This window comes from Jaculus jaculus, chromosome 10 (genome assembly GCF_020740685.1).
Source record: "Jaculus jaculus isolate mJacJac1 chromosome 10, mJacJac1.mat.Y.cur, whole genome shotgun sequence".
NCBI classification, from domain to species: Eukaryota; Metazoa; Chordata; class Mammalia; order Rodentia; family Dipodidae; genus Jaculus; species Jaculus jaculus.
Genome location: NC_059111.1, coordinates 89218797 through 89238511, shown reverse-complemented (window position 1 = coordinate 89238511; position 19715 = coordinate 89218797). Strand labels below are relative to the sequence as shown.

At 43.1% G+C, this 19715-nt stretch overlaps 1 protein-coding gene across 1 annotated transcript in view; it reads left to right on the top strand.

Moving 5' to 3' along the window:
- Positions 1-963: 963 nt before the first annotated feature.
- Rbm28 (RNA binding motif protein 28) overlaps positions 964-19715 on the top strand; it is a 39961-nt gene continuing 21209 nt past the window's right edge. Inside the window, exons 1-9 of the mRNA XM_045160891.1 lie at positions 964-1136; positions 1855-2010; positions 2311-2405; positions 3779-3854; positions 4252-4344; positions 5389-5460; positions 7149-7332; positions 7467-7612; positions 16327-16399. Coding sequence (XP_045016826.1) covers positions 1019-1136; positions 1855-2010; positions 2311-2405; positions 3779-3854; positions 4252-4344; positions 5389-5460; positions 7149-7332; positions 7467-7612; positions 16327-16399 — 1013 coding nt within the window. The 5' untranslated portion in view covers positions 964-1018. The remainder of the gene's footprint in view (positions 1137-1854; positions 2011-2310; positions 2406-3778; positions 3855-4251; positions 4345-5388; positions 5461-7148; positions 7333-7466; positions 7613-16326; positions 16400-19715) is intronic.

Below are 19715 nucleotides of genomic sequence, written 5' to 3'. Positions count from 1 at the left end.
TGTGTGTGTGTGTGTGTGTGTTGGTGCAATGAAGGGTTTGTGGACGTCCAGGATGATCTCAGTGTTCGTCCTCCTTGAGAGTTGGAATTCTGACTTCACATCCCATCACCATAAATGCACTGGTATATAGACATTTGGGCTTCTGCATCTGGTTTTATGTGGATTTTGGGGATTCAAACGCTAGTCGTCAGGAATGGAGAGGTGGCTTAGTGGTTAAAGTGCTTGCTTGCAAAGCCTAAGGACCCAGGTTCGTTTCTCCAGTTTCCGCCAGATGCACAAGGTTGGTGCATGTGTCTGGGTCTCAGTCTAGTCTAGGCCGACCTGGAACTCACTCTGAAGGCCCAAGCTGGCCTTGAACTCACAGCGATGTTCCTACTTCTGCCTCCTAACTTAAAAGGCGAGCGCCACTACACATGGACGCCCTGATTTTATTTCATTTATGAGAGAGAGAGAGAGAGAGAATGGGCGCCGCTGTAAACGAACTCCAGACACATGTGCCAACTTAAGTGAGTCATGGGGAATCGAACGTGTGTTCTTTGGCTTCTTAGGCAAGCACCTTAACAGCTAAGCCATCTTTCCAGCCCATTAGTTGTATCTCTCTCACTCCCTCTTTTTTTTTTTTTTTTTTTGAGGTAGGGTCTCACTCTAGCCCAGGCTGACCTGGAACTCACTATGGAGTCTCAGGGTGGCCTCGAACTCACGGCGATCCTCCTACCTCTGCCTCCCGAGTGCTGGGATTAAAGGCGTGCGCCACCACGCCGCGGTTAGCTCTCCCTTTTTAAAGAGAGGGCGGGGAAGGTGCTTAGACGAGCGCCACTGAAGAAGCTCCGCCCCCAAGGCCGTCGTCTTTTTCATTCCGGACCGTTTGTTCCCCTTCCTCCCGTGTTTCCCCACTCGGGCTCTTTTGAGCAGCGCACGCTTCCGGTGTTTCCCTGTAATTTGGTCCCTCCTTGCCCAAGGCAGGACCCGCGTGCGCCGGTCCCGTCGCGGCCTCGCGTATCCCGGCGTCCCGGGCCCCATGGCCGGTCTGACTCTGTTCGTGGGCCGCCTCCCGCCCTCGGCTCGCAGCGAGCAGCTGGAAGCGCTGTTCAGTCAGGTGGGGCCGGTGAAGCAGTGCTTCGTGGTGACCGAGAAAGGTAGGGGCGGGCCGCGGCTGCTGGCGAGTAGGATGGGCCGAGGACCCCTCCTCACAGTTCAGGGAGCACAGACTGTCCCCGAACTCGCGACAATCCGGCTTCAGCCTCCTAAATTCTGGGCATTAGTGCGAGCCACCTGGGCCTTTAGCTATGTATGTGTGTACGTATGTGTGTGTGTGTGTGTATGTATATTTCGTTATATTTCTCGTTCCCAAAGTAGTGTTTATTGCTTGAGGTACCTTTCTCAGGGCCTTAAGTATTCATTTGTATCTCTTGTAAGGAAAGACTACATTAATATTATTATCTGAGTTTCAAAGCTACCAGATTAACCCTTCCTGGTGACCTTTTATTCTGTTGGGTGGTGAATTTCCTCTTTGAGAGCCCAGTGTATATTCTTTTTTTTTTGGTTTTTCAAGGTAGGGTCTCACTCTAGCCCAGGCTGACCTGGAATTCATTCTGTAGTCTCAGGGTGGCCTTGAACTCACGGCGATCCTCCTACCTCTGCCTCTCGACTGCTGGGATTAAAGGCGTGTGCCACCACGCCCGGCCCAGTGTATATCCTTCATATTCTTGGTATTGTCAGGACATGGGTCAGGAGCAGTAATAGCAGGATGACCTGGTAGCACCCCTGCTAGCTTAGGCTTTGAGGATGTGCTGGTTCCGTGCTCTTGACTTAGGATTCTCTGCCCTTCATCCCCCTTCTTTCCTGGTGTCTCAGGGAGTAAGACATGTCGAGGCTTTGGCTATGTTACTTTCTCCATGTTGGAAGATGTCCAGAAGGCCCTCAAGGAGATCACTACCTTTGAAGGTTGCAAGATCAACGTGAAGGTTGCTAAGAAAAAGCTGAGGAGCAAGTCCAAGGAAAAGAAAAATGGTGAGCTTCTTGTAACCTTAGGAGATTGTCTCCTAGGTGAGGAGGAGCACTATGAGAGTGATAGAAAGGCAAAGTGGCCTGAAGGGTAGCTTCCAGTGTAGAGCTCCCTGATTTTCATGTCCAAAATCATCTGCTGGGTGTTTATACTATGTGCATATGTCTCAATCTGGAAAACCTGGTTTCTCGTACAGTGCTGTGTACTCCTGTGGTAAATGCTGTCTCTTACTAGTTCCTTCTTCCCTGTGACTGACTAGTGTCAAAGCGGGTCCACAGACTTATTCCACGTCTTTTACCTTTTAGAAAATTCAGGGTCCCCGAAGAAAGACCTGAAGCCTAAGAAGGCCAAAGTGGCAGATAAGAAAGCCAGATTAATTATCCGGAACTTGAGCTTTAAGGTAAGTGATGGAGAACTAACTTCATGTTCTGAAGGGTGCTGAAGCCAAGACATATTCCCTGGTGAAACACTTCACCAAGATGGTATTATCAGGCTTAAATTCTTCCTGGGAATGACTTTTAGCCTGTTGGACTGAGAAAATGACCTATGTATTGTCAGGGTTTTCTAGAGAAACAGAATTTATAGAGTGAATATGAATATATAGAATGAATATGTATGTACACACACACACACACACACACATTTTCTCCCCAAAGGGGATTTGTTAACTTGGTTTACACAATATGGCATTGGTAGTCCTGTGTGCTGAGAGGCTGAGAACCTGATAGACACTCGGCCCATAAAGCTGGATGCTTCAGCAATCTCAGTCTGGTGCTGAAGGTCTGGAGCGGATTCCTGGAGAAAGCTGGTCTTCAGCCCACGCTGGAAGGCCCAAGGAGCCAGGCCCTGATGGTGGGCAAGGACAGCAGCAGCAGCAACAGGAAAGACTCACTTGTCAGCAGGAAGCGAAGGCAAGCAGGCAGCCATGCTTTTTTCTCAGGTCACTTTACATCTGGGCTGCACTAGAAGGACCGCCAATTTTAGGGGAGAGTCATTCCCATTTCACTTATTTCTTTCTGGAAATACCCTCAAAGATCTACCCAGAGCATCTCATAGGTGATTCCTGATCCAATCAAGTTGACAGTCAAGATTGACTGACAATCTGTATTAGTAAGAGTTCATTGAGGATACTAAGTGTGATGATGCCTTCTTTGTGGATATTCTTAAAAAAAAAAAACAAAACCCAAAAAAACAGAAAAACTGGGCATGGTGGCAGGAGGATCGCTGTGAGTTATGGGGCCAACCTGAGACTACATAGTAAATTCCAGGTCAGCCTGAGCTAGAGTGAAACCCTGCCACAAAAACAAGCAAACCAAAAAAGGCTCGATGTGGTGGCGCATGCCTTTAATCCCAGTGGTGTGAGGCAGAGGTAGGAACATTGCTATGAGTTTGAGGCCAGTCTGGGACTACTGGACTAGAGTGAGACCCTGCCTTGAAAAAAACCATCCAACCAAAGACAAGACAGTGTCTTATAGCCCAAGCTGTCTTAGAAATTGCTACATAGCTGCAGCTGACCTTCAGTGAGTTCTGACCGTCCTGCCTCCATCTCCCCAGTGCTGGGGTCACAAGTATGTGCTAACAGCCCTGGCTGTTTTTGGCCTCCTGAAACAAAGTAAGCTGTTATCTGTTCACATCTGTTGTCCTAGTTCTGAAAGTAAAAAAGTACAAAAATTCTGATTTTTTTTTTTTAGTGAATAAATTTAATAATTGATGATTCATATTTGTTTTCTGTGATAATAGTTCAATTTTCTTTCTTTTTACTTTTGACTTCAGTGTTCAGAAGATGACTTGAAAACAGTATTTGCTCAATTTGGAGCTGTTTTGGAAATAAATATCCCAAGGAAGCCAGGTACTTGTACACCTTTATTTGGTGTGGTTTAGCTGAAGATTACGTAACGTGACTTCTTCCATATTGTCTCTGAACTGTGGGTACAATTTCATATCATATGAAGTATTTGGCATAGTGCTTGACAAGTAATAAGAACCCAGATGACAGTGCTGTTCCCTTGATGATCTTTTTAGCTAGATCAGACTAGTTTTAGATTAGTTCCCATTAGTCTTGACTCATTGTTCTCCTCGAGCTTGCATCAAGGTTTGCCCAGCAAGAGGATATAAACTCTTGCTCGGGTGCTGGGACCTCCTGGCTGGTTGGTAGATTTGGGTCATTTTGCCAGCCTAAGTTGCTGTAATCTTTTTCCTGTTCTGTTGGCTCCCCTGCCACTAACTTCTCTGTACATTGTACACAGATGGGAAGATGCGTGGTTTTGCTTTTGTTCAGTTCAAAAACCTCCTAGAAGCGGGAAAAGCTCTGAAAGGCATGAATATGAGAGAGATAAAAGGTAAGCTGTCTGTGTTCTTAGCATGTGACCTGGGCATTTCTGCTGTTTGGGTGAGTTAGTACATCCACTTTTTTGTATGGTCAAAAGATGTTTGCACTGTGGAAGGGCTCATCACTAATGTGCTAATTATTTTGATGAAATTTTTGTGTTTTTTATTTATTTATTTTGGCATAGAGAGACTATTAGATTAACCAAGATCTCCTACCCACGAGAAGGTGGGAGGGGCAAAGAGCCCCTATTTTTGCTTTTTTTTGAAGCAATGTCTTACATTACAACTAACCTAGAAGTCACTCTGTAGCCCATGCTGGCTTCTAAGTCATGAGGTCCTTTGCTCTAGCCTTCCAAGCGTTGGGGTTACTGGCATGGGCCACTACTGTTTTGATGGAACCTTTTTTTTTTTTCTTTTTTGGTTTCCGAGGTAGGGTCTCACTCTAGCTCAGGCTGACCTGGAATTCACTATATAGTCTCAGGGTGGCCTTGAACTCACAGTGATCCTCCTACCTCTGCCTCTTGAGTGCTGGGATTAAAGGCATGTACCACCATGCCTAGCTTGATAGGACTTTAAAAAAAAATTTTATTTATTTATTTATTTATTTGGGAGAGAGAGAGGAAGAGAGGGGGAGAATGAGCATGCTAGGGCCTCCAGCAAACAAACTGCAGATGCTTGTGCCCCCTTGTGCATCTGGCTTACATGGGTCGTGGAGAATCGAACCGAGATCCTTTGGCTTTGCAGGCAGACCTTTTTTTTTAAGGTCCAAATCTCTCTCTTATTTTGGCTTTTCAAGGTAGGATCTCACTTTAGCCCAGTCTGACCTGGAAGTCACTTTGTAGACTCAGGGTGGCCTTGAACTCATGGTGATTGTCCTGCCTCTGCCTCCCAAGTGCTGGGTCTAAAGATGTGTGACAGCACGCCCAGCCTAGGGACCAAATCCCTTGAGTTGAAATTTCTTTGTCTCCACTGGTTCCATTATTGTCTTTGGTGGGTAGGAAGTAGGAATGTTGAAAGAAGAAAAGCCTTTCTTATGCTCACTTTCTGTTTGACAGGGCGGACTGTGGCTGTGGATTGGGCGGTGGCAAAGGATAAATTCAAAGATACCCAGTCTGCTTCTACCCCAGGTAAGGGTGCTGGTGTTAGCTAGGAAGGTGGGAATGACTCTTGTGTTTATGCTGAAAGCGTGTGGAGTCCCGCTTGTCAGAGTGGGACTATTGGGCTGGAGACACCTAAAGCACGAGATAGTAACGAACCATTAAGAACAGAAAACTAGGGCTGGAGAGATGGCTTAGTGGTTAAAATGCTTGCCTGAGGGCTGGAGAGATGGCTTAGCGGTTAGGCGTTTGCCTGTGAAGGCTAAGGACCCCGGTTCGAGGCTCGATTCCCCAGGACCCATGTTAGCCAGATGCACAAGGGGGCGCACGCGTCCCTGGCGTGCCCATTCTCTCTCCTCCTCCTCCTCCTCTCTGTCTATCACTCTCAAATAATAATTAAAAAAAATTAAAATAGTTCATATGTTTAAAAAAAAAAAAAATGCTTGCCTGAAAAGTTAAAGGCCCCTGGCTTGATTCCCCAGGATCCACATAAGCCAGATAAATGCACAGGGTGGTACATGTGTCTGGAGTTTGTTTGTAGCGACTGGAGGCCCTAGTGTGTCCATTCTCTGTCTTCCTCTTTCTCGTAAATAAATAAATATTTAAGCCAGGTGTGGTAGCACATGCCTTTAATCCCAGCACTTAGGAGGCAGAAGTAGGAGGATCACCATGAGTTCAAGGCCACTCTGAGACTGCATAGTGAATTCCAGGTCAGCCTGGGCTAGAGTGAGACCCTACCTTGAAAAACCAAACCAAAACAACTCCCCCCCCCCCACGCCAGACAGACAAAACACCAGAGAGACAAACACTCTCAAGCCACCAGGGTCTTAGAATATTACTTAGATTGCATTGTTGCTGGGCCCTGGAGTGAGCACTGTTGGTTATGGTGTACACGTGATGGACTGTTTGTACAGCTTCATATGCTACTTCTCTCATTCTGGGGCATGTTAACCTTCAGGCTTCTGATGAGAAGGATAAACGCCAAGAAGGATAAACACCAAAGGAATCTGGATAGTGGGAGTTTTTTTCCCTCCAGAAACCTTATATTTTCTGTTATTACATGCCATCATATCTTGGTGCCTGTAGGAAATTGGTTCAAGGACTCCACTCAATATTAAAGTCCTTGCATGTGGGGCTGGAGAGGTGGCTTAGCAGTTAAGTGCTTGCCTGTGAAGTCTAAGGACCCCAGTTCGAGGCTTGATTCCCCAGGTCCCATGTAAGCCAGACGCACAAGGTGGCATGTGCATCTGGAGTTCGTTTGCAGTGGCTAGAGGCCCCGGTGCACCCATTCTCTCTATCTATCTGCCTCTTTTTCTCTCTGTCACTCTCAAATAAATAAAAATAAAAACAAAAAATCCTTGGATACTCAAGTCTCTTATTAAAGATAATGGTTGTAGGTTTGCTTAGAACTAATGCAATCCATCCATCTATTTTAAATCCTGTAGATTACTTACAATGCATAATACAATGTGGTGATGGGTCAGTAGTTATGTTGAATTGCTTAGGGAGTAATGACAAAAGAAAATGTCTGTGGTTAATTGAATCTGAAGAGGTAGAAGTGGTGGATATGGAGGGCTAACTGTATAGTAAGAATAAAATGTGAAGTTCTGAAAAACCAGAGAAACTAGGAACTTAGTTTAGAATATTAATTATTCTTATTATAATAATATTGTTTTAGATAGTAAATGACTCCTAGCTTTCTTTATCTTCCTTCCTAGGTGGAAAGAAGAGCTGTGAACCTGAACATCAGAAATCAGTTAAAAAGAATGGCAAATTGGAAGAGGAAGGAGGTAGTGACATTGAATCTGATGGTACTGAAGATGATGATGATGAAGAAGAAGAAGCTGTTAAAGCAAAGGAGAAAGAATCAAAGGTGACCACACAGGTGCAAATTCAGAAGAGGTAAGCCTGTTGTGCAATGCTAGGGGAAGATAGTCCTGTCTTCCCTGGCCCTTCACTGCAGACCTGATGTGTGTAAGGAAGTTCAGTAGCTCCTGTGTTAGCTCAGATCTTAGATCAAAACTGTGCTGTTGCAGAGCAGCCAAGCGAGCAGCTGCCACAGAAAGCAGTGAGGAGGAGGAGCATTCTGACGAGGACAGTGACGTGGAGGAGGGAGGCAGCACCGATGGCGACGAAGGGCCTGTGCCGAGCGAGAGCAGCGCTGAAGAGCCAGAGGACGGAGGTTTGCTTGGACCTTCATAAATGCCTTTCTGCTTGCAGGAAATTACTGAGAAATGTGCAGATCTGACCAGGCTTCTTCCAAATGTTTTTTCTACCCATTTTTTGGTTAAGTGCTGAAAGGAAGCCTGTGCATTCCTTTCTTCTAAAAGAATTTTTTTTTGTTTTTGTTTTTTTTGTTTTGAGGTAGGGTCTTGCTCTAGCCCAGCTGACCTGGAATTCTGTATGTAGTCTCAGGGTGGCCTTGAACTCACAGTGATCCTCCTACCTCTGCCTCCCAAGTGCTGGGATTAAAGGTGTGCACCACCATGCCTGGCTCAGTGGTGCCTTCTGAGTTATCCCAGTGGTCACTGCCATCTGAAAAAAGAAGCTTCTCTAACCAAAAGTGAGAGTAGCACTAACATGGGTTTGAATGGTAAGTACTTAAAGGGCAGTTTGGTGAGGATATAGGCATTTAGCCAGACACCAGCAGATGTTACACTCTTAGTGCTCATGACCTACCCTGCCATAGGCTTTGATGGCTTCTGACTGGGTTTTTGGTACCAAGCACATATTCCCTCCTGTGGAGCAGGCCTCCAGTCCAATTAGAGTGGTTGGTTTTCCCCATAACAGACATAACACTATTGTACCTGCTGGTTCATTTGGCCTGGCTGGTCAAACTGAAGGCTTGCAGTCTTTTTTTTTTTTTTTTTTTTCTGAGGTTGGATTTTGCTCTAGCACAAGCTGGGCTGGAATTTACTATATAGTCTCAGGCTCACTTTGAACTCATGGTGATTCTCCTAACTCTGCCTCCTGAGTGCTGGGATTAAAGGTATACACCACCATACCCAGCTCATTTATTTTATTTTATTTTTTTTTTTTATTTTTCGAGGTAGGGTCTTGCGCTCTAGCTCAGGCTGACCTAGAATTCATTATTTAGTCTCAAGGTGGCCTCGAAGTCACAGAGATCCTCCTACCTCTGCCTCCCAAGTGTTGGGATCAAAGGTGTGTGCCATCATTACCAGCTTATTTTTTTTTCTTTTTTTAAATTAATTTATTTTTTATTAACAACTTCCATGATTGTAAATAATATCCCATGATAATGCCCTTCCTCCCCCCACTTTCCCCTTTGAAACTCCATTCTCCATCATATCCTTTCCTCCTCTCAATCAGTCTCTTATTTTGATGTCACGATCTTTTCCTCCTATTATGATGGTCTTCTGTAGGTAGTGTCAGGCATTGTAAGGTCATGGATATCCAGGCCATTTTGTATCTGGGGGTAGCACATTGTAAGGAGTCCTACCCTTCCTTTGGCTTTTACATTCTTTCTGCCACCTCTTCTGCAATGGACCCTGAATGTTGGAAGGTGTGATAGAGATATTGCAGTGCTGAGCACTCCGGTCACTTCTTCTCAGCACCATGATGCCTTCTGAGTCATCCCAAGATCACTGCCATCTTAAAAGAGAAGGTTCTGTAATCTATAGTGAGAGTAGCATTAATATATAGGTATGAAAATTAAATGAAGTACTTGCTAGGCAGTTTGGTGAGCATAGTATATACATTTAGCCAGACAGAAACAGTCATTACACCCCTAGGGCTCATGACTACCCCTGTTGTAGGTTTTCAGTATCAGGGATGTATTCCCTCTCATGGAGTGGGCCTCTAGTCCGATTAGAGAGTGGTTGGTTTCCTCCATAACAGATGTGCCACTATTGCACCTGTTGGCTCATTTGCTGGTGATTTCTCTCTCATTGAACTACATGCATCATAGCTTTTTCCAGCTTTCTGTTGGTCTACACGGAGGAGGTTTTCAGCGCAGCTCCGGCAGGATTTCTCAATGACCTTGCAGCCCAAGTATGTGGAGTCTTCAGCAATAGGGTCTTACCATCTATTCCTGGTGGGAAACCAAGAGCCTGGGCAATGACCTGTAATGTTTTGGGGGTATCATTGACCTCCCTGGGCAACAATTCAATGGAAGTTATCCCACCCCTGGCACTGAAAATTTTCTAGTAACAATCTTTGGTTCCTGGGTGTGTCATTGTCCAAAAAAGGTTTCCATATGATTTATTTATAGCCTTTAGATTTTGATTAGCCCTCCCTCCACCTTTCTTTTACTCAGTCTCCCCTGACCTCATTTAGGCCTCTTCATCCCCATTAATCTGTTCTTCTAGTTACATATATAAAATACCATCCCATTAAGCGCCTCCCCTTCTATTTCCTTTATATCCCCCTTCTAGCTTTCTGGCCTCTGCTAGTGAGTTTTATTCCTGCTCATCTAGAAGTCCAATCATTTGTAGCTGGGATCCACATATGAGAGAGAACATGTGACCTTTGGCTTTCTGGACCTGGATTACCTCATTAAGTATAATTTATTCCAGATCCATCCATTTTTCCTGCAAATTTCATTTTTCTTTACTGCTGAGTAGGACTCCATTGTATAAATGTGCCACATCTTCATTATCCACTCATCACTTGAGGGATATCTAGGCTGGTTCCATTTTCTAGCTATTGTGAGGAGAGCAGCAATAAACATGGTTGAGCAAGTATCTCTAAGGTAGTGAGACGAGTCTTTAGGATATATGCTTAGGAGTGGTATAGCTGGGTCATATGGTAGATCTATTTTCACCTGTCTCAGGAACCTTCACACTGATTTCCACAATGGCTGAACCAGATTGTATGCCCACCAACAGTGTAGAAGGGTTCTTTTTCACCATCCTCGCCAGCATTTATAGTCATTTGTTTTCATGATGGTAGTCAATCTGACATGAATGAGATGGAACCTCAATGTAGTTTTAATGTGCATTTCCCTTATGGCTAGGGATGTAGAAACTTTTCTTTTAGATGTTTATATGCCATTTGTATTTCTTGATTTGAGAGCTCTCTATTTAGTTCCATAGCCCATGTTTTAAAATTTTTTATTTTTATTTATTTATTTGAGAGCGACAGACAGACAGACAGAGAGGCAGAGAGAGAGAGAGAGAGAGAGAGAGAGAGAGAGAGAGAGAGAGAGAGAAAGAATAGGCACGCCAGGGCTTCCAGCCACTGCAAACAAACTCCAGACGCATGCGCCCCCTTGTGCATCTGGCTAACATGGGTCCTGGGGAATCAAGCCTCGAACTGAGGTCCTTAGGCTTCATAGGCAAGCGCTGAACCGCTAAGCCATCTCTACAGCCTCCATAGCCCATTTTTTTTTTACACTTTTATTTTATTTTAATTTTTATTAACATTTTCCATGATTATAAAAAAAATCCCATGGTAATAGCCCCCCCCATTTTCCCCTTTGAAATTCCATTCTCCATCATATTACCTCCCCATCTCAATCATTGTACTTACATATATACAATATCAACATATTAAGTACCCTCCTCCCTTCCTTTCTCTTCCCTTTATGTCTCCTTTTTAACCTACTGGCCTTTGCTAGTAAGTGTTTTCCTTCTCACGTGGAAGCCCAATCATCTGTAGCTAGGATCCACATATGAGGGAGAACGTGTGGCGCTTGGCTTTCTGGGCCTGGGTTACCTCACTTAGTATAATCCTTTCCAGATCCATCCATTTTTCTGCAAATTTCATAACTTCATTTTTCTTTACCGCTGAGTAGAACTCCATTGTATAAATGTGCCACATCTTCATTATCCACTCATCAGTTGAGGGACATCTAGGCTGGTTGCATTTCCCAGCTATTATAAATTGAGCAGCAATAAACATGGTTGAGCACGTACTTCTAAGGAAATGAGATGAGTCCTTTGGATATATGCCTAGGAGTGCTATAGCTGGGTCATATGGAAGATCAATGTTTAGCTGTTTTAGGAACCTCCACACTGATTTCCACAAAGGCCGGACCAGATTGCATTCCCACCAGCAGCGTAGAAGGGTTCCTCTTTTTCCATATCCCCGCCAGCATTTATGATCATTTGATTTCATGATGGTTGCCAATCTGACAGGAGTGAGATGGAATCTCAGTGTAGTTTTAATCTGCATTTCCCTGATGACTAGTGACGTAGAACATCTTTTTAGATGCTTATATGCCATTTGTATTTCTTCCTTTGAGAATGCTCTATTTAGCACCATAGCCCATTTTTTAATTGGCTTGTTTGATTCATTATTTAACTTTTTGAGTTGTATATCCTAGATATTAATCCTTTATCAGATATATAGCTGGCGAAGATTTTTTCCCATTCTGTAGGTTGCCTCTTTACTTTTTTCACTGTGTCCTTTGCAGTGCAAAATCTTTGTAATTTCATGAGGTCCCAGTGATTAATCTGTGGTTTTATTGCCTGAGCAATTGGGGTTGTATTCAGAAAGTCTTTGCCAAGACCAATATGTTGAAGGGTTTCCCCTACTTTTTCCTCTAGCAGTTTCAGAGTTTCAAGTCTGATGTTAAGGTCTTTAATCCATTTGGACTTAATTCTTGTGCATAGGGAGAGAGAAGAATCTATTTTCATCCTTGTACAGATATATATCCAGTTTTCCCAACACCATTTGCTGAAGAGGCTGTCCTTTCACCAATGAGTATTTTTGACACTTTTGTCAAATATCAGGTGGCTATAGTTACCTGGACTTACATCTGGGTCCTCTATTCTGTTCCACTGATCTACATGTCTGTTTTTGTGCCAGTACCATGCTGTTTTTGTTACTATGGCTCTGTAGTACAGGTTAAAATCAGGTATGGTGATACCACCAGCCTTACTTTTGTTGCTCAGTATTATTTTAGATATTCTAGGTTTTTTGTGATTCGGGATTGTCTTTTCTATTTCCATGAAGAATGGCTTTGGAATTTTGATAGGGATTGCATTAAATGTGTAGATTGCTTTTGGTAAGATTGTCATTTTCACAATATTGATTCTTCCAATCCAGAAACAAGGGATGTTTCTCCACTTTCTAGTGTCTTCTGCAATTTCTCACTTGAGTGTTTTAAAGTTCTCATTGTAGAGATTCTTTACTTCCTTGGTTAGGTTTATTCCAAGGTACTTGATTTTTTTTTGATGCAATTGTGAATGGGAATGATTCTGTGATTTCATCCTCTTTGTCTTTGTTGTTAGTATATATGAAGGCTACTGATTTCTGTGTATTTATTTTGTAGCCTGCTACATGGCTGTAGGTTTTGATCAGCTCTAACAGTTTGCTAGTAGAGTCTTTAGGGTCCTTTATGTATAGAATCATGTCATCTGCAAATAATGATAACTTGATCTCTTCCTTTCCAATTTGTATCCCTTTTATGTGTATCTCTTGCCTTATTGCTATGGCTAAGACTTCAGTACTATATTAAATAAAAGTGGGGACAGTGGACACCCTTGTCTTGTTCCTGATTTTAGTGGAAAAGCTTCCAGTTTTTCCCCATTTAGTAATATGTTGGCTGTAGGCTTGTCATAAGTAGCTTTTATTATATTGAGATATGTTCCTTCTATTCCCAGTCTCTGTAGGACTTTTATCATGATGGGATGTTGGATTTTGTCAAATGCTTTCTCTGCATCTAATGAGATGATCATGTGATTTTTGTCCTTCAGCCCATTTATATAATGTATTACATTTATAGATTTGCGTATATTGAATCATCCTTGCATCTCTGCCTACTTGGTCAGGGTGAATGATCTTTTTGATATATTCTTGTATTCTGTTTGCCAATATTTTGTTGAGAATTTTTGCATCTATGTTCATGAGGGAGATTGGTCTGTAATTTTCTTTTTTTGTTCTATCTTTGCCTGGTTTTGGTATCAGGGTGATGCTGGCCTCATAGAAGGAGTTTGGTAGAATTCCTTCTTTTTCTATTTCCTGGAAAAGCTTAAGAAGCCATGGTGTTAGCTCTTCCTTAAAGGTCTGGTAAAATTCAGCAGTGAATCCATCTGGGCCTGGGCTTTTGTAGTTAGGAGATTATTGATAACTGTTTGGATCTCCATGTTTGTTACAGGTCTATTTAAGTGATTAATCTCATTTTGATTTAATTTAGGTAGGTCATATAAATCAAGGAAATCATCCATTTCTTTCAAATTTTCATACTTTGTGGAGTATACGCCATAGCCCATTTTTAATTGGGTTGTTTGTTTTCTTATTATTTAGTTTTTTTGAGTTCTTTGTATATCCTAGATATTAATCCTCTGTTTAATGTATAGCTGGTAAAGATTTTCTCCCATTCTGCAGGATGCCTCTTTGCTCTATTCCCAGTGTCCTTTGCTGTGTACAAAAGCTTTGTAATTTCATGAGGTCCCAGCTGTTGATCTGTGCCTGAGCAATTGGAGTTATATTCAGAAAGTCCTTGCCAAGACCAATATGATGAAGGGTTTCCCCTACTTTTTCCTCTAGCAGTTTCAGAGTTTCAGGTCTGATATTAAGGTCTTTGATCCATTTGTATTTTATGATTTTACTTTTCACCTTGCTTGTTGCTTGTTTGTTTGAGGCATGATCTCATTCTAGCCCCGGCTAACCTGAAAGGTCACTCCACAGGCAAGGTTGGCCTTGAATTCTTGGCAGTCTTTCTACCTCAGCCTCCTGAGTGCTAAGATAGTAGGTGTGAACTACTACACCCATCTAATTTTTTCACTTATTTTTTCCCCCCGAGGTAGGGTTTTTTACTCTAGCCCAGGCTGACCTGTAATTCACTATGTAGTACTCAGGATGGCCTAGAACTCAGGGCAGTCCTACATCTGCCTACCAAGTACTGGGATTAAAGGCATGCACCACCACCCCTGGCTTTTAGTTTTTCACTTTTGAGACCAGGTCTCATGTAGCCCGGGTTGGCCTTGAACTTGTTGTGTAGCTGAGGATGACCTTGGACTTCTGATGGCTTGCACCACTGTGCATGGTTTATATAGTGTTGGGATTGAACTTGGGGTTTTGTGTATACTAGGTAAGCACTGTGTCAATTGAACTATATCCCCAGCCCTATTAAATTAAATTTATTTATTTATTTATTTATCTTTTGTGTTTTTCAAGGTAGGGTCTCACTGTAGCCCAGACTGACCTGGAACTCACTCTGTATTCCCAGTCTGGCCTCAAACTCAAAGTGATCTTTCTACCTCTGCCTCCTAAGTACTGGAATTTAAGGTGTGTGTCACTATGTACAGTTTCTACTGTTTAAAAAATATATATTTGTGAGGGAGAGAGAGAGAGAGGCAGATGGATAGAAAATGAATATGCCAGGGCCTCTAGCCACTGCAAATGAACTCCAGGTACACGTGCTACTTCGTGCATATGGTTTTCTGTGGGTAGTGAGGAATCAAACCTGGGTCCTTTAGCTTTTCTGGCTAGTGCCTTAACCACTAAGCCATTTCCCCAGCCTTTTTAAAGGTTTATTTTATTTTATTATTTGAGAGAAAGAAGCAGAGATAGAGAATGGACATGCCAGGGCCTCCAGCTGAACTTCAACTGAACTCCAGATGCATACACCTCCTTGTGTGTCTGGCTTATGTGGGTACTAGGGAATCAAACCTGGGTCCTTAGGCTTTACAGGCTTGCACCTTAACTGCTAAGCCATCTCCAGCCCTTTATTAGGTTTAAAAAATATTTGTTTTCAAATATTTTTTATTTGAGAGGAGAGAGACAGAGGGAAGAGGGATAGAAAGTGAGAGAGATGGAGGGAGGAAGAGAGAATGAGAATGGGTGGCACCAGGCCTGTAGCCACCACAAATGAACTCCAAATGCATGTGGCACTTTGTGCATCTGGCTTTGTGTGGATATTGGGGAATTGTACCCAGATTGTTAGGCTTTGCAGGCAAATTCCTTAACTGCTGAGCCATTTCTCCAGTTCTGTATTTTATAAAGTATTTCATTTTTATTGTTTTGTTTTGGTAGGGTCTCACTGTGAAGCTTAGGTTGGTCTTGACCTTAAGATCCTCTTGCCTTAGCCCTCTTGAGTCCTGGAATCCCAGCATGCACCACCAAGGCTGCTTTTATGTTTATTCTTCAGTGAGTCTCTTACACCCAGATCCTGGACCTTTTAGGGTATGTCTCTGGGGACATCCAGTGTTGTGTTTCTTGTGTACCTAGAGAAAGCAAATACAAAGTATAGTGTGTAGGGAAGTGTATGTGTCTATATAGTTTTAATCTCTAGAAAGTTTGCACCATCATAGTAGTTGATAGGATTCCCCCCCCACACACACACACACCCTCACCACATAGGATTCCATTAGTTTTTGGTTTGCTCATCTGTGGGTAAAAAGTAGAATCTAATTTTTTTTTTTTTCTTTTTCTTTTTTCGAGGTAGGGTCTCACTCTAGCTCAGGCTGACCTGGAATTCACTATGTAGTCTCAGGGTGGCCTTGAACTCAGGGTGATCCTCCTACCTCTGCCTCCCAAGTGTTGGGAAGATGTGTGACACCACACCCGGCTTAATTTCTTTGTTTTTAAAAAGTATTTTATTTATTAGAGAAAGAGGTGTGTGTGTGTGTGTGTTTGTATGTATGTATGTATATATTGGCTTTGTAGGGAAGTGCCTTAACTGCTAAGCTATCTCTGCAGCCCCTCTAATTTTTTAAGCTATACTTTTCGGGGGGGGGGTGTGGTTATGGGGATTGAACCTTTGGCCTTCTGCATACTAAGCAAGTTCTCTACCACTTAGTTATACCCTCAGGCCCTGTGCTTTACGAGTTGGAGCATCTTTTCATATGTTTATTTGTATATCATTTGTCTATTTTAAAGTTTTTTAATTGATTTATTCAAGATCTTTATAATATACATAAGAAGTTGGTCCTTTGTCACATGGCTTGCATTGGCCTTTTTGAGTTTATTATTATTATTTTACATCAGATATTCAAGTCTCGAAGAAAAAGAAGCGGAAGTTACCCTCTGATGTGAATGAAGGGAAAACTGTTTTTATCAGGTAAGACTTTACCAGAACTAATGTTCGCATGGCTTCCCAGCTGTCCTCTTGCTTTTCCTTCCCTCCCTGCTTTCTCTTCTCTCCCTCCCACTCTCCTACTCTCTCCCCTCCTTTCCACCTCCTTCATTTTCTCCTCCTCCTTTTCCTCCCTTTCTCCTCTGACATTAAACACAGATTCTGGAAGACTGCTTAGTACACCTGACCCCAAGGCCATAGCAAACAATGAGAAGCGTGGGAGAGTCAGAAACTAAAGTAGAACATAAGCAGTAGTCTTGATACGTCATCCTTGTAGATCTCAGTCTTTGTAATTGGGGTATTATCATTTGGAAAATACCAACTCTTCAGTTATTAAAAACATTTTGGTTCTGGCCTTTATTTTAGGGGAAATGCTAGGGTGATACCATTTATCTTAGATTTCTTTCTTCATTCATTCTCTCTCTTTCTCTTTCCTTCTCTTGACAGGGTCTCATGTAGCTCAGGCTAGCCTCAGATCTACTATGTAGCTGAAGATGATCTTGAACTCCTGATCCTCCTGTCTCTACCTCCTAAGTGCTGAGATCGCAGGTGTGTACTACCTTACATGGCTTATACAGTGCTGGGGATTAAACTCAGGGCTGTGTGCATGCTGGCTAAGCACTCTGCCTACTGAACTACACCCCTAGCTCCTAACTTTTTTATAAAATAAAAAAAATCTTACTGACTTATTGATTAGACAGAGGGAGAATAAGTATGGGTGCAGCAGGCCTCCTGCCAGTGCAGACTCCAAATGCGTGTGCCACTTGTGTAGCTGCCTTTCTGTGGGTACTAGGGAATTGAACCCAGGCTTCCAGGCTTTGCAAGCAAGCACCTTTAACTGCTAAGCCATCTCATGAGCCCCTTTCTTTTTTATTAAATTAATTAATTAATTATTTTTGTATTTTTGAGGTAGGGTCTCACTCTAACCCAAGCTGAACTGCAGTTCACACTGTAGTTCCAAATTGGCCTAGAAATTATGGTGATCCTCTTACCTCTGCCTCCCAAGTTCTGGGATTAAAGGCGTGCGCCACCATACCTGGCTTATTTTTACTTTTGAGAGCGAGAAACAGAGAGGCAGAGAGAAAGAGAGAATGGTCATGCCAGGGCCTTTCAGCCACTATGAATGAACTTCAGACACGTGCGCCCCCTTGTACGCATGTGTAGCCTTGCATGCTTATGTCACTGTGTGTCTGGCTACGTGGGACCTGGAAATTCGAACATGCGTTCTTGAGCTTTGCAGGCAACTGCCTTAACCACTAAGCCATTTCTCCAGCCCCTTCCTACCTCCCTCCCTCCCTCCCTCTCTTTCTTTTTTTCTTTTTGTTTTAAAGCAATGTCAAGAATATAGTAAGACATGCCATCTCTTTCCAGTAAAACTGTGGGACATGGATGTGGAGATTGATTTCATTGCTTGTTGCTGTTTCAGGATTTTTGTGGGTGACCTTAGTACATTGCAAGCATGCCTTCTCACTCATTCCAGCTTCTAGTGTAGTAAGGTGATTTTGGTCTGTTTTCAGAGGTGTACATTATCCTGCTGTCCAGGCTTTTTTTCTTTCCTTTCCTTTTTTTTTTTTTTTTTGCATGAGTGTAATATGTGTGATGTAGTATATGTTTGTGTGTATACTCGTGGCACCCCATGCACTCTGTGGTGGTCTAAAGAAAACATCAGGTGGCTCTCACCATCCCTCACTCATCTGTTTTTCCTTGTGATAAGTCTCTTACTGAGACTAGGGCTAGGAGTAGGATAACAGATATGCATGTGGGTTCTGGATATTTGAACTTGGGTGGTCTCAGTCCCTCATGCTTATGTAAGAAGTGCACTTGACTGCTGAGCCATCTCTGCACCCCTCTTGTCAAGTACTTTTTTAATTTTTTTTTTTTTTTCTTTTGAGAGAAAGAGGCAGAGAGAATGGGCATGCCAGGGCCTCCAGCCACTGCAAACGAACTCCAGATGCATGTGCCCCTTTGTGTATCTGGCTTACATGGGTCGTGGAGAACCGGGATCCTTTGGCTTTGCAGGCAAACACCTTAACTGTTAAGCCATCTCTCCAGCCCTTGTCAAGTGTTTTATTTTGTTTAATTTATTTACAAGTAGAGAGAGATAGGAGGAGGAAAGACAGACAGAATGGGTGCCTCGGAGCCTCCAGCCACTGCAAACTCTCCAGATGTGTGTGCTATTTTGTGCATCTGGCTTTACATGGGAATCAAACCCACCTGGTTAGGCTTTGAAGGCTAGCATCTATCTTAACCGCTGAGCCCAGTGTGTGTGTGTGTGTGTGTGTGTGTGTGTGTGTGTGTGTGTGTGTTTTCTTCAAGGTAGGGTCTCGCTCTAGCCCAAGCTGATCTGGAATTCACTATGAAATCTCAGAATGGCCTCGAACTCACGGCAATCCTACCTCTGCCTCTTGAGTGCTGGGATTAAAGGCATGCACCACCTTGCCCGGTTGAGTCAAGTGTTTTTTTTTTTTTTAATTATTATTTTTATTTATTTATTTGAGAGCGACAGAGAAAGAGGGAGATAGAGAGAATGGGCTTGTGAGGGCCTCCAGCCACTGCAAACGAACTCCAGATGCGTGCGCCCTTGTGCATCAGGCTAACGTGGGTCCTGGGTAATTGAGCCTTGAACTGGGGTTCTTAGACTTCATAGGCAAGTGCTTAACCACTAAGCCATCTCTCCAGCCCAGAGCCAAGTGTTTTAAATACTTACGAAAATTTTTCTTTATTAAATTATTTGGAAGTGGAGAGAGATAAGGGAGAGGGAAAGAGAATGGACGCCCCCAGGGTTTCCACCCACTGCAAATGAACTCCCCATATATGTGCATCTGGCTTAACATGGGTACTGGAGAACTGAACCTGGGTCATTAGGCTTTGCAGGCAAGGACCTTAACCACTAAGCTATCTTACCAGCCTCCCTTTTTAACTTTTATTTATTTATTTGAGAGAGAGAGTGAGAGAATAATATGGGCACACCAGGACCTCTAGCCACTGCAGACAAACTCCAGAAGCACGTGCCTGCTTGTGCGTCGGGTTTATGTGAGTCCTGGGGATATGAACAGGCACGTGCCTTAACTGCTAAGCCATTTTTCCAGCCCTCAGAAAATCTTTTTACTTGGATTATATGTAATATCATTTATAAGGTTATTTATTGCATATAAGAGAAGCACACTTGTGGGTTTTTTTTTTTTTTTTTTTTTTTTCAAATGAAGTAGGGCCTTGCTCTAGCCCAGGCTGACTTGGAATTTATTATGTAGTCTCAGGATACCCTCAAACTCACAGTGATCCTATGACTGCCTCCCTAGTG